The 13792-nt window shown below is 41.8% G+C and overlaps 1 protein-coding gene across 4 annotated transcripts in view; it reads left to right on the forward strand.

Moving 5' to 3' along the window:
- Osmr (oncostatin M receptor) overlaps nucleotides 1–13792 on the forward strand; it is a 65105-nt gene that overhangs the window by 16473 nt on the left and 34840 nt on the right. For all 4 annotated transcript variants that reach the window (XM_013152868.2, XM_063258103.1, XM_013152866.3 and 1 more), the window contains 3 exons: nucleotides 3706–3875; nucleotides 9137–9308; nucleotides 12368–12631. In XM_013152868.2, coding sequence (XP_013008322.1) covers nucleotides 3706–3875; nucleotides 9137–9308; nucleotides 12368–12631 — 606 coding nt within the window. The remainder of the gene's footprint in view (nucleotides 1–3705; nucleotides 3876–9136; nucleotides 9309–12367; nucleotides 12632–13792) is intronic.

Genomic DNA, 13792 nt, shown 5'->3' on the forward strand with positions numbered 1-13792 from the left:
GTGTCTTTACCTTGGCATTTTATTGCTTTTGACCAAGTTATTTCCAACTGATGTTATTTAACTACCTAAGTCATTCAACACTTGCTGATAGCACAGGTTAATTTAAGCGCTTCTTTTTTGTCAAAAGCAATGTGTCATAACTTTCTAGAGATGCCGTCAGTAAAGCTGACATTGATAGGTGACTCATTCATTCAGCAGCCAATCACAGAAGGCCATGCTGCAACCAGTCTGTTACTAGCTTTGGTTTTCCAGAGCTAAGACTTAGTCACACCCTTGTTTATGCAACAGACCATGGGGTGCAGACACAGAAATAGCCTATTGCAACAGCTGAAATGAGTGCTCCAAACAAGTGTGAGAAAAGCCAGAGAGCGTTCTGAATTATGAGAAGAGCAAAGTGACCCAGATCTTAGAAGATTGCTTTTTAAATATAATGCACTATGTGAATCTGAAACTAGCACATATTTCCAAAGAATATTTATCAAATAAAGAAAATTATAAAGAAAAAATTAAAAGCCACCCAATATTAACATCCAGAAATGGTGACATTTTCATTTTACTTTTTATAGATTTTGACAACTAACTTACATATCTAAAATGACATAAATGGGTTGTATGGTTCAGTATGTTTTAAAACTCTCTTTGTATTAATTTATTCTGTGTTGCTAAAGGTGGGTACATTTTTTAGAAAAGAGGCCTGTTTAGCACATAGATTTGGAGCTAAAAGACCAGAATCAGGTTGCCCTGTTGGGTCCTTCTCCTGGCTGATGATATCATGGTGGCGCTGTGTGTGTGTGTGTGTGTGTGTGTGTGTGTGTGTGTGTGTAAAACAGATAGAGACAGACAGAGGAAGGGACAGAGAAAGAGAGAGACAGAGACAGAGAGAGGGAGAGACAGAGAGAGAGAGAGAGAGAGAGAGAGAGAGAGAGAGAGAACATCTTTTCATGTGCTGATGGACCCCTTCTGTATCACATCTGGAGAAATGTCCATTCAAGTCCTATGCCCACTTTTAAGTTGGATCCGTTGTTTTCCTGTTGCTGATTTGTAAGTGTCGTTTATAGTCTAGGTGCCAAAATCTTATCAAATATATGGTTTGCAAAGGTTTCTCCCATTCCATAGGTTATCTTTTACTTTCTCGAAACTACTCTTTTGATACACAGAAGTTAATCTTAGTGAAGTTCAACTTATCTTCTGTTGCTCATGTTCTAGTGAACATATTTAAGGATTCAGTGTCAAATCCAAGGTTCTGGATTTCACACTTAGCACTTTCACCCTCCCCCAGCATGGCATCGACACAGTGGCATGGTGGGGTGGGTAACGTTCTGTGCAGGTAACTCTAGAAGGCTAATGCTTTCCTTTGATGACTGCTTTCATTGAACTCTTCCATAGATGAGCTGTCTGAAGCTTTCTTCCACATTGTGAGGGTAACACCTTATCAAATCTGAAGCCATTTACCATGTAGACCAAAAACACGAGGAACTGCTTGCTTATCTTGTATCCTCCACTTACATGGCTCTGTCCACATATCTGTATCCTAAGCTTGGCAGGACACTGTTGAAGCCATGAAACATTTGTCTCAGACATTGAATCCCATGAGATATTTTATTGGCTATTTGCTCCTGTCTTAACATTTGGGGGACAGTGCAATAATGGTAGCACAGATTTTGATAGTAGGGAGGCCACTATTTGTATCTCCTAGTGTCGATCTTTGTGTACAGCTATTTAATCTCACAGAGCTTCAATTTCCTTACCTATAAAAAATGACTGTTGTATACTTTTATAGTGAGTGTTATTTGAGGCAGCACATGTGAAGCAGCTACTGTTGTGCCTGCTGAATAATGCATGCTCGGTATTGTTCTTGTTGCTTTTATTTCCCTATGAAAAAAAGCAGTTTATGTCTACTGGCAATGAGGATTTTTTCAGTATTGGCGATTGCTTTCATTTTTGGTGTCAAAAAGAGATACTCTCTCACAAATTTTGTATTAGATCTCAAATTACTAGAGAAAACTTACAGTAAGTTAAAAAAATGAGTGCTCAGTAGATGATGTTTGTTGTGTTCTGAATCATCAGACACCACCTGATTTTATCAAGGCACTGTTTATCTTTTCAAAACCTTTGTACCACTTTCAGTTTACTTTAGATACTCTCAGTCCAACAATTTGAAATTGTTGAATCAGTAATACACAATTCCTTTCACATTCCTTTATGGGGTTTCTTCCTCTGGAGTGGAAAGACATGATTTTTTTTTTTAATCTCTAAAAATCAGCAGTGGCTTACTAAGCCCCCATCTTCTCTCTGGTGGCTTATGCCTCTGTGTATGGTCACTGACAGTGATGCCATTGATAGCTTAGGAATAGTCAGCCAGTGCAGTGCAGTGAGATACTCTTGTAGCCAGGATTCAGGAGGACGACACAGGAGGGTCATTTGAGCCCAAAGCTTAAGAACAGCCTAGATAACATAGCAAGACTGCGCCTCAGGAGGTAGGAAGGTAGGAAGGGAGAAAGGAAGGGAGGAAGACCTGAAAGCAGTTTCCCAAGGTTAGAGAACGTAAATCTACTCTTTCTCTCTTTCTCTCTTTCTTTCTTTCTCTCTTTCTTTCTTTCTCCCTTCCTTCCTTCCCTCCCTCCTTCCTTCTTCTTTCCTTTCTCCCTCCCTTTCTTCTCTTTCTTCTCTCTTTCTCGATCTCTCTCTCCCTCTCTTCCTTCCTTTCTTCATTTTTTATCTTTTTCTTTCGGTTTTTTGAGACAAAGTTCTCACTATGTAGTCCAGGCTAGTCTTGAACTCACTGTCTGGCCCGGGCTGACCTTGAACTCACAGCAGTCCTCCTGTCTCATATTTGAATTTCTATTTTCTACACTCCATCCCACACTAACTACTCTAAACTTGCAATCTCCAGTTTTTTCATATGAATTTGATGTGCATATTCAACTAGGTTCCTTCTTTGACCCAGGGACTTTGTCGTAAGTATTTTTCTTATTGCGGATTCCACTCAGATTTCAGTAAATTCTTGGTAGAAGTACTTCAAGTTCAAAACATTGAAAGACAAGTGATTATGTCTAGAGAAAAGGTATGCCTCCCCCTACAAAGCTTTTTTCAAAATTATGCAGTATTGCCTGTCAAAACAGAAAATGTTGTCAGGTGTGGGAGCATACTTTTGTTATCCCAGCTGCCTAAAAGCTGAGGCAAGAGATTGCACTTTTGAGCAAAGTTTGGGTAATTTAGTTAGATCTTGTCTCAAAGTGACAACAAAAAAATTGTTTTGAAAGGCTAGAATTGCAGCTCAGTATTAGAGTGCTTGCCTCACACACACAAGGCCCTGGATTTAGATCTGGTACCACAAACAAGTGGGTGAGATTTTCATTTTTCTTAATTTCTAGGATATGATGTTTATAGCAAAATAGCCTTTTTAGCCTTGTGAATTTTTAACTAATTAGATTTTCCACTAAAAACTATTATGTTGTTTAACTGCTTACCAGTTTATTAACTTTCTGTGTATTAAGAAAATTATTTCATCAAGTTATTAATTTCTTCCTCCACAAAATGATTCCTAAATTCCTTTCCAGCTTTGCAAGTTGTCTGTTTCTAGGATGCGCATATGAGCAAGATTTTCCAAAGTTAAATAGTGATGACATTGAACAGTTTAATTCTCTGTGACGATTCACAGGATCCTGTTAATTGTTTTTTCACACCTCTTTTTTGGTCTTTCAGTCTTGGCTGAGCATTTGCCATTGACTCCTGAATCACTTAGTGTTTCCTTCAGTTCTTCGCTTCAGCGTTTGGATTTACAGTGGACTGTCCACAAGCTTCCTTACCAGGAATTACAGATGGTATTTCCAATAGAGATCAGTAGAACTGAAACTTCCAAAGTCATCTGGATGGTAAGAATTTATTTATTTTTCTTGGCTCAGTATTTTAAAAAACATTTTCTGATGCTATGACATGTTTTGTAACATCCAAAAAATTCAATTATGCAAACGCATTAGCAGCTTAAAACACTCTTCCTAAAAAATTTTGTGTTTCTGGTTGTTATTTTTTTTAACTTTGGAGATTATCTCAGGCAAAGTAATATGGCCACTTTGGTATTATGGGACGTGTAAGAAAACAGATTATTTTCCTACTTCTGCTGCATTCCCTAAAAAGGTTTATGAGCACTGGATTCCTGAGCTCCATGGAGATCAGCCATCTCATTCCTCTTCCTGATTTCCTCTCTGTCCCTAGTAGGTTTTTCTAAATATGATATAATAATTTCACAAAGTTTTTCTTGTCAGCAAGGCTTCCTGTGAGTTTCATTGTTTCCATTGTGCCAAAAGGCTGAGCAGTGTAAGTCCCAGTCCTTTATTTTCTAGCCAGCAAAGGCTCTCCATGACTCTGTTGGAAAGTAACTTGGGGTCCTTCGTTTCTACACAGGTGGAAAATTAAGAAAATATTTAATATCAGCCTTTTTCAGTTTGAGTAATTTGGAGTAGATTTTCACTCATCTTCCTTCAAATAATGGTAGTTGTTAGAGTATTCTGGTGCAATAGAGAAGCAAAAAGTACAAATCAAAAAGAATAGGCTTATTGAGTTGAGGATGTGGAAAAGAGCACACAACCCATGGCGGCTGGGCTGTCTCCTTCAACCGGATACACAGAGGCAGAGAGTTATATACCTCTGATTAGAAGTGGCTCATGGGGTGGATCTTGATGATGTGTGAGGAACCGACTGGAATTCTTTGTGTGTGCGAATAGGAAAGGGGAGGTGCAGTTAGGGCTGAAGAAGGAGCAGGAAGTGGTAGGCGTTCCTGCTTTGGCCTTCCACCACGTTAGACCACCGCCATAATTGTACAGTAATCTATTCTAGGGCAAGAACTTTCAGTGGTGTCTATTGTGATACTTCCCATCTAATGCCCTGGGACACATTGGTTTTTATACACCACAATTGCAGGTCTAGAGAATCTTAATAAGGGTGAGTCATTGTCACAGGATGATGAAGGACAGTGGAGTATTTCTTACTGAAGGGACCTGAGAATCCTACAGATAAGGGAACACAGGACTGCTGGGACCTCTGTTATTACCACCCAGATCCACCTTCTCCCAGGCACAGATGGAGGCCCTCAACACAAGGATCTAGCATGTTAACCTTTCTAGTAAAACCTAAAGGTCACTAATGCTAAATCTTCAGTTGCTACTCTGTGTTTGCATTTCAAACCTGAATAAAGTGGGAAATAAACTACTGACTCCGGCCACTTAGGATTCACATGAGGTCTATAATCCACCTGCTCATGGAGCAGTTTCCCACCATGCAAGCTATTCAGTGTGCTGACTGTAAAATAGCAGTGTCATGTGTCACTGCCCACTTCCCACCATCAGCACGTCTTCCCTTCTTGCAGGCTCATGTTAAGAAGGCTGACTTTTCTGTTTTTGGTGGATGATCTGGTGAGTAATTTGGGCCCACAAAAACACTGAGCAAAGATCTTACTCAGGCTAAGAATAGGCCAAGAAAAAAAATGGGGTTGGGGAGGATCTGTTGAAAGAATTCTGCAAAACTGGCACTTATCACCATTAGAAAAACCAACTTTAACCGTAGAGTAATTGGCACTATTCAAAAAGGCAGTTCATATCTCTTTTATAAGAGAGAGTCATATTTTTCATTGGCTAAGTGGATCCCATTCATTATTTTTCTAAAAGCAGTTGTTCATATCTGTTTCATATCAGATGCAGGTGTTAGTTTCTTTGCAAAGAAAAGCAATTGTGGAAGCTACTTCAGTAACTTACCAGGGATCAATGTCCTCAAGAGTTTTTTTGCCTGCAACAGAGGAGAAAATTCACAGCACAGAGTGCAGCTGTGCGGCTTAAGGTGATAGCCACAGGACAATGGCGTTCTTCACTCCCATGTGATCAAAAGTGCAAGATGACTAGTGCAGCCTCCCCAGGCCATTAGTGCCCATGTGTCTACAGAATGGCTGTTGCCATGAGAGACCCTGGCCTGACCCTCGAAGTCTGACTTTGAGGAGACTAGTCTTATGTTGATGAGGAGTCCCGGGGCAGGACTGATAGAACACTCTCATATTGAGGGCAGTTTCAAGATCCCTATCTCAGATCACTGTGTTCTGAAATAAACCAGAGGAAAGGCATCTTGATGTAGGTCCTTGCAGCTGGACCAAGGGCAATTTATGGACAGTGCTGGCCACACAGAGCTCCACTGTCTCTGCTTGTCCCAGCCATTTACTTGAGCGTTTTGTCAATGGCAGGGAAGGCAAACCAACAACTCGGTTTGGAAGGAGGCCGGGAGTGTGAATCACACATCTCAACAGTGAATCAGTGACCCCAGTTAGACTTCTGCCTTAATATGCATGAAAGTTTTATTTTACTTACTAATGTCTGTAAGGGCCAAATTAAACTGACTTCATTGAATGAAAACAGCCCAAAGGCAATTCATCGCATTTTTTAAAAAAGCCTTATTGAATTGATATATTCAAAGAAACTTTTATTTCTTTCATTTACAAGGCTTTAGAGACCACAAGACACAAGACAAACTTAGACACAATTCATTCACAAAGAGCAGCTAGGAGAAATACAGTCCTCTGCTATCAATGAAGTGACTAATCTTGGACTAGGGTCCAGGACTGGCATTGTGCAAGGCACGCTGATACTGCTGAGGGGCAAATGCACAAGTAGCCGTATTCTAAATGAGGATGTGTGTGCAGGTCACTGGCCAGGTGTTTGCTGGGGCGAAGGCCCTGCCTTTGCCCACAATTTGAATGATGGGTTGTTCGAATCCAAATAGAAAAGAGGACTAGAAGCAACTTAACAGAGAAGGTGGAACAGAGGTGTGTGGGAAACTTGACAGGTGCGATCTCGGTCCTTGTGAGAGTGGCTGGTGAGCTGCCAGGCCTGGAGGACAGTGTTTTATGTGGTATTTGAGAATGGGGAGAAGCTTGAGCAGACGGATGGGAGCAGACCACATAGACCATGGGGAACACACTCATGTTTTGTTATTTTTATCTCAAGAGCAGCAAGAATCAGGGAAGTGGCACAACCTGGTTTGAAGCCTGTGAAAGCCTATTCAGGTACACAGCAGACAGTTAGTGGTCAGGAGACCTGGAGCAGCAGAAGTGGCTTCTGGGAAGCTGGCTGTGGGGTTGGGCCTGGCGGGGATGGGAGAGAGACAAGACGGGCTGCAGTTGAGGGCGATGCAGTATTGTGTGGTGTGGATCCAGTCTGGGTGTGTTAGCATTTATAGTTCATGTTTTTTTTTATTTTCTTTTTTGTGTTTGTTATTTGCTTTTACATAGAAATATGTCTTTTGACCTAAGGAAAAAAGCTATGCAGTAAATTAAAATAAAATACGAGCACTTGAAAACATCACAATTCTGCGTAGGGTGAAAAAGACATGCACATTTCGGTAGCACCACGGTGGACTAGGGTGCTTTCATCCTAGGCCACTGTTCCTTTTGCCACAGACACAGTATAAATTTAAGACTTTAAGCCAGGCATAGTGATACATGGCAATAACTCCTTACTACAGGAGGCTGAGGTAGGAGGATCACAAGTTTGAGTCCATCCTCAGCAACAGCTTAGTGACAGTGAAATTTTAACTCAAAACAAAATGAAGCTAGGAATGATAGAAAAAAATGCCTTGTGTTCGATCACTAGTACTACTACAAACAATAATAACAAAATATATGAAAAAAGAAAGGGGATCTCACAAGGATTCAGGACTGAGTGGGGGTAAGCCTTAAATTGCCACCTCTACATTGTGACGTGTGCATTATGCATGTTTCCATACATTTCCCCTGTTCACTAAGAACTTATCATTTATCCTCAGCTACATGGCTGCAGACTCAGACTTGGTTTCCCCTGAGAAGTTTAAGTGTTTGTAGTCTCCACCTCCTAGCTGCAGGGCCTTGTGGAAACTCCTACAGAAAGCAGGAGTCCTGGAGGAGTTACACAGAGAACAATGAGTGACTGGATGCCTGGGAGACGTAAAGAGGAGGGACACACACTCCCAGCTCTAGAATCAGATGAATACCAACAACTAAACACAGGAGGGCTTCAAGAGAGCTGCAGATGGGAGACATTCAGGGGAAAGAACAAAATCTGGGACCTGGCCAGTCTGCACACGCATCTCTTGTTTACAATACCTCTCTGTGTGTATTTGCCCATCATGGGTTGATGAGGGCTGAGGAAGTAGCTCAGTGGCAAAACACATGCTTAACTTGCATGAGGCCATGGGTACCATGCCCAGCACCACAGAATAAATAAGTAGCTTCATGAAGGAATTGGGGTATGGTCTGGGATTCAAGGATGAAACAAATTCAGAGGGTGTTGGGGAACTAGGCCAGGAGTAAAAATATGAGGCAAATTCTGAATGTGTCAAAGTGGACCTGTAGATCCAGAAAAAAGATTCCTGAAAGGGAGAGATTCGTGGGAGCCAAATTCAAGGCCCTCTAGGGCCTTGAGTAACAAGGTAAAATGTAATGGAACTGTGAAAGCCTATTGCCTCAGAGAATGGAAATACCAGTGTCTAACAAAGATGATGACCAATGGGTAAAATATTAAAAGACCAAATTTCAGTTCACCCTGGACAAGCTGCCAAAGATGGGCATGGTCTATGTGGCCTCCATGTCTGAGAAGACAAAAACCACAGGAGACATGGAGACCCTTCTGCTGAGTTCTGGAGACTGAAAATTCCACAGTGCCACCAAGAATGGCCTGTTCTCAGGACATGTGGCCAACCTGGTCATATCAAATATTAATATGCTAAAATACCTATCAACCTTTGTTATTTTTAACAGGGTGATTCAGTGACATCTCTAGTTTTCAGGGATTTTCTGAGCAGATTCTCTGTGACTGTAACTGTGAACACTTTGTCTCTGATCATTCCTCCCAAGATTTGAGTGGCTTCTGTTTATTTTCCATTTGTTACATGGGGCTCCTGGACTTCAAGGAAGAGAATTGACACTTGAGTTTTCAAGAAGCAGGAGGAGGCCATAGCTGCCCAACTGCTGAGATAGCTGAGCAAGGGGGATTGATTGGTTAGAATGAACTTCACTTGTATGGATTGCAACAGTTTAAGATTGTGATTTGAGGTAATTCAGGTTGAGCCAACCCCCAGAAGAGGAGGGCTGCATGTTTCCACACATTTCCTTTACTTTTAGGGTAATTACAGCACCATTGTGAAGAGGAACCAAGTTCTGCACTGGTCTTGGGAATCCGAGCTCCCTTTGGAATGTGCAACACACTTTGTGAGAATAAAGAGTATAGTGAACGATGCAAGGTTCCCTGAGCTGAGTTTTGAGAGCAACTGGAGTTCCTGGGAGGAAGTTCATGGTAAGAAATAAAGTGGTTACTAGAGTGATTAGGTTTAGTTCTTATTACTCAGGGATCAGTTGGTCACACAGTGGAATTTCCCTCTGAGCAATCCTAGCTAGATATCTGACAGTATTTTCCTGCTGTTCATGTTGGAGCTAGAAAAGCATGATTGTAAAATTTGCCCCATGAAGATGGATGTCTGAGGTTTTCCCTTTGAGCTTAGTTATTGAGGTAATTATGTAGTTTGGACAATTCTGTATTCGTTTTCCAAATATGTAAGATACGTTTATTATATAATTCTAAGTGACCACGGTAGGCCATAAACCTTATATAACTGTTTTGGCAGACAGTATTTGCAGGGCTAGTGATGAGGCCATTAAGAGAATTTTCCAGCAGTCAAGGGATATAGGAAGGACAAGAGTTTATTAAGATTGGAATTCCTGCCGAGTGGGACAGTGGGCAAGTTTTCCAGAGAGGAGCTGCACCATAAGAGTAGGAGAGGTGTCTCCATAAAGGTAAGACATGGGAAAGGGGCCCAGACTGTGGATCTTCCTATCTCGGAAATGCTTCTTCTGGGGCCTTTGGTTTCTGCTGGTCCCTTGGGGACACCTATACTGTTGGTAAAATTCTTTAGTAAAGTCACAACTTAAGTTCTCACTCAGGTTTCACAGCAGCCCTTCAGACTTAGTTAAGGATATCTGTAATTTTTTTGTGGTTTTGTTGTTGTTGTTGTTTTGTACCAGGATTGAACTCATGACTTTAAGCTTGTAAGGGAGGCACTTATGTCACTGAGCTAAATCCCTGGCCCCAGACATCTGAATGTTTTAACCTTTTGGGGAAAGATACTACATTAGCTCAGGGGAGGAAAGGACAGTATTTTCATTTACTTCTTTTGGTGCTATTGTTACTTCTCCTTAGTTCAGTGCCTCATGAGTGTCCAGCAAACACTGGGCAGAAGTTTCCATGCTGAGAATATTATCCATTTTGTCAACACCATAGAAGTTTTCACTAAAACAACAGAAAGACTGTATATATCTGAAGTGGAGGTGGGGAATCATTTTCTGTAAAGGTCCCAACAGTCTCTGTTGTGTTTGTGCTACTCACTTCTGTCTTTGAAAACAGCCATAAACAACATGTAGACTAATGAGAATGACTGTAGTCCAATAAAACTACAAATACAGATGGATCCAGAGGCCATAGTTTACCAGTCCCAAGGCTAGAAAGAAGAAATACAATAAAATATAAAAAATAAAAGCAGTTATTCATTGGAGTGATGAGATCCTTAACAAATATATTTTAAATGTCCATTATTTGATAATTTAATTTTGTCATAATTATAATTTCAAGTGAGTTTTTCAGTAGCTTCTCATGCTTTAAACTATCAGCCCAATTCTAAAACAATGGTGTATTTCTATCTCACCTGCCAATTTATCTGAAATTCTGCCAATAGAATCATTTTTTTACTAAGCAAATATGTAAATTTATTCGCTCAGATTTACTGATGTGAGTAGTTTAGTGCTTGTATTAATAATACGGATAGAATGGAGTTCCCACTACTGTTTTAAGCATTAGACATTAATTTCATCCTCACATCTCCCCTAAGAAATGTGCTTTATTCTTATCTCTACTGCAGCAACAAGGAAACCAAGTCCTGGGGAGGTTAAAACCCATGCAGGGATCATGCTATTAAATAATGGAGCCAGGATTGGCCCAGAAAACCTGACCCCAGAGGTAACCTCTTAATGATTACATCCTACTGCTGAAAGAGGGACACATGTGAGACAAAAAACTAGAGATTAAAAAGAAAGAGTAAAACAAAAACAACCACAATATAAACAGCTTTGGTTAAATAGACTATTTTGCTCAAAATTATAGCCCCAAAAGTAACACAAGAATCAATGGAATTTATAACCTGTCTTAGTCACTTTCCTTGTTACTTGGACAAAATACCGACCACTCACAACTTCAGGAAGGAGAGGTTTATCTTGGCTCACATTTTAGGAGTTTCAGTCTTGGATGGTGAGCAGGCTCCATGCAGAAGCCACATAATGGAGGAGTCAGCAGAGGAGAGGCGCCCATGCCGTAGCAGTCAGGAAACAGAAGTGAAGGGAGGATTCAGGAAGGGAGACACACTCTTCCAGGTCACACCCACAGTGACCCCCTCTTCCAGTGGACCCCACCTCCAAACAGAAAGCCAGCTCTGAACGTCCCATAACCCAGTCACCATCCAAATGCTTGAGGGCTTGGGAGTCACTTTAGATATAAAGTACAATGCAACCATGGATTCTTATCTAAAATTGTGTAACTGCTTCATTGGGGAACTTGAAAAGGAGGATAAGTTCTGGTGAGGTCAGTGACAACAGTTTTCAGTGATGGCCAGATAGCTGGGCAGCCAGACTGGGTTGGTTGAATAGGTGTAGAGACCGAGCACCAACCACAAGCAGCTTCTTCAGGGAGGTTGACTAGCAGGTGAGGCTGGAGAAGGAGGCAGGAAGGGGATAGGAGGATAGACGACGAATTTCCTTAATAGGGAGATCCCATAGGGTTTGAAATGCCAGCAAATCCTGCAGCAGGAGCAACAACAACAAAAGGAGATGGGATTGGAGTGACTGGCATTTCTAAAAGGTGTGAAGATATGTGATTCATGAATAGGGGAGAGATGATGAGGGGTTTGTGACTTGGGAACTTTGTGGACCTAGCAGACCCAAACATAGCTTTGCCACTGATTAGCAGAGCAGACAGGCGGAGGGTGCCATAGTAAAGATGGACATGAGATAATTTACACAGCCTCTCAACACAGGGCCTGGACAGTAGACAGTACAATCATCCACAGTGACACTAGTAATCATGCTGTCTCTGGAGTATCAGCAACAGTAGTGGTATTCCTGTGACAAGAGTAGCTATGTTGGGAAAGATGCTCCAAAGGGTATAGGTTAGTGTAGAAATTTAACCTGCTGCTTTCTCTAGAAGGTAGGTGAAGCTAGTTATCTGCTAAGGGAGAAGTAGGGAAGGAGTTGCCTTGAATTCTGAGTGACACTCTAACCAAGCTTTTTGTTTTCTTGTTTGTTTTCTTGAAGCCCACACTCCTGGACAGAAGCCATTGCTGTTCCCTAAAGATAAGCTGGTGGAAGAAGGTGCCAATGTCACATTTTGCTTCAATTCTGGGAGAAAACATGGCATGTCATGTTACTTGGAAGAGGAACTGATTCATGGAGAACAACTTGATTCAAATATATTCACATTCAAATTGACTAACGTTCCCTTCATTAGACAAGAAGGAACACATGTCTATTGTGGGGTAAACTATGATCTTCTGGATGGCACTGTTCTCTTTGTGTCAAGTAAGTGTGCAAATGTTCTCCCTACCTCCCTTATTTCCAATGGAATACATAAAAATCTTTAATGTGCATGCATTTGTTTTTCTGTTTCCCATATCTTCTAGGTAAGATTGTTTCAGGGATGTCCTGAAACAATATTCAAGGATTTCCTGTTGTCTTCTTGCCCTTACTGACAATTTGATTACTAGAAAAAAGCTGCCATTAAGGAGAGAATGTTCAGATCAAGGGCTGGAACACTGAGAAAATATTTTGCTTTGCTTCCACCATGATAAATTTATCTCAAGCCGATGCAGGGAGGATGGGGGCTGCAGGTCAGCTGACCACAGGAAAGCAGTGAGGCTGGCAGCCCGAAAGGCTTGGTTGGGTTCACATCTTTCTCCCCCTGAGGCCTTCCTCTTGGCCAAGTTTCTGGGCCGGTCAGAGCTGGTTTCCATCTCTGTGCAATGGAGTGATGATGCTGGCTGTGGGCATTGGTACACAGGGGGATGCCTGGCCTGATTGTGCTCACTGCACGTAATTAAAGTTACCGAGTGGTGGCCTTTCACTGGTTCTGTGGGCTGTATCAGTGCAGTGGGAGCATGTTGATTTTCCTATAGATCTCTGTGTGCCTGCTGGTGACCTACTGGTTTTGTCTTGAGGTTCCTGTTCCCCTAGATGATAGGGCAATTCACTTAGACGGTGGGGAATTCCTACTTCCCTAGACAGTAGCTGTCTGTGACAGCGCTCTCCCTGCTTCCTTTCCAAAGGAAGTAAGGTAATGCCAGCTCCTGGATGCTTAATTCATCTGTACCCTTTAGTGCGGCCCTGGGAGCAGCCATAACTGTCATCTTGAAGGTAGGTACTTCACTATCTCTGGATCACTGGACTCCCAGCTATTGAGTTTGGCCAGTTCACAAATTCTGACTTTCTGGCATTCCCTAGGCTTTCTGCAAGCCACCGCAAACAAAATGGAAGTACTACCAGGCACTGGGGACATACTCTTTGTCAAAGGGACACAGTGCCAGCCATTTACCCAACACTGACTTCCTATCGACCCATGGTATCCCAGAAGTTACAAGAGAATCAGGAAAGACAGGGGGCCAGGAGGCTGAGATGCCTGAACTAGGACTGTCTGATGCTGTTGACTGGGTGTGGGGGGCTTCAACCGCAGGCAGCCCTTCCCTG

The sequence above is a fragment of the Cavia porcellus genome, unplaced genomic scaffold (genome assembly GCF_034190915.1).
Source record: "Cavia porcellus strain 051 isolate PalLab524CR breed Dunkin Hartley unplaced genomic scaffold, mCavPor4.1 scaffold_11, whole genome shotgun sequence".
NCBI lineage: Eukaryota > Metazoa > Chordata > Mammalia > Rodentia > Caviidae > Cavia > Cavia porcellus.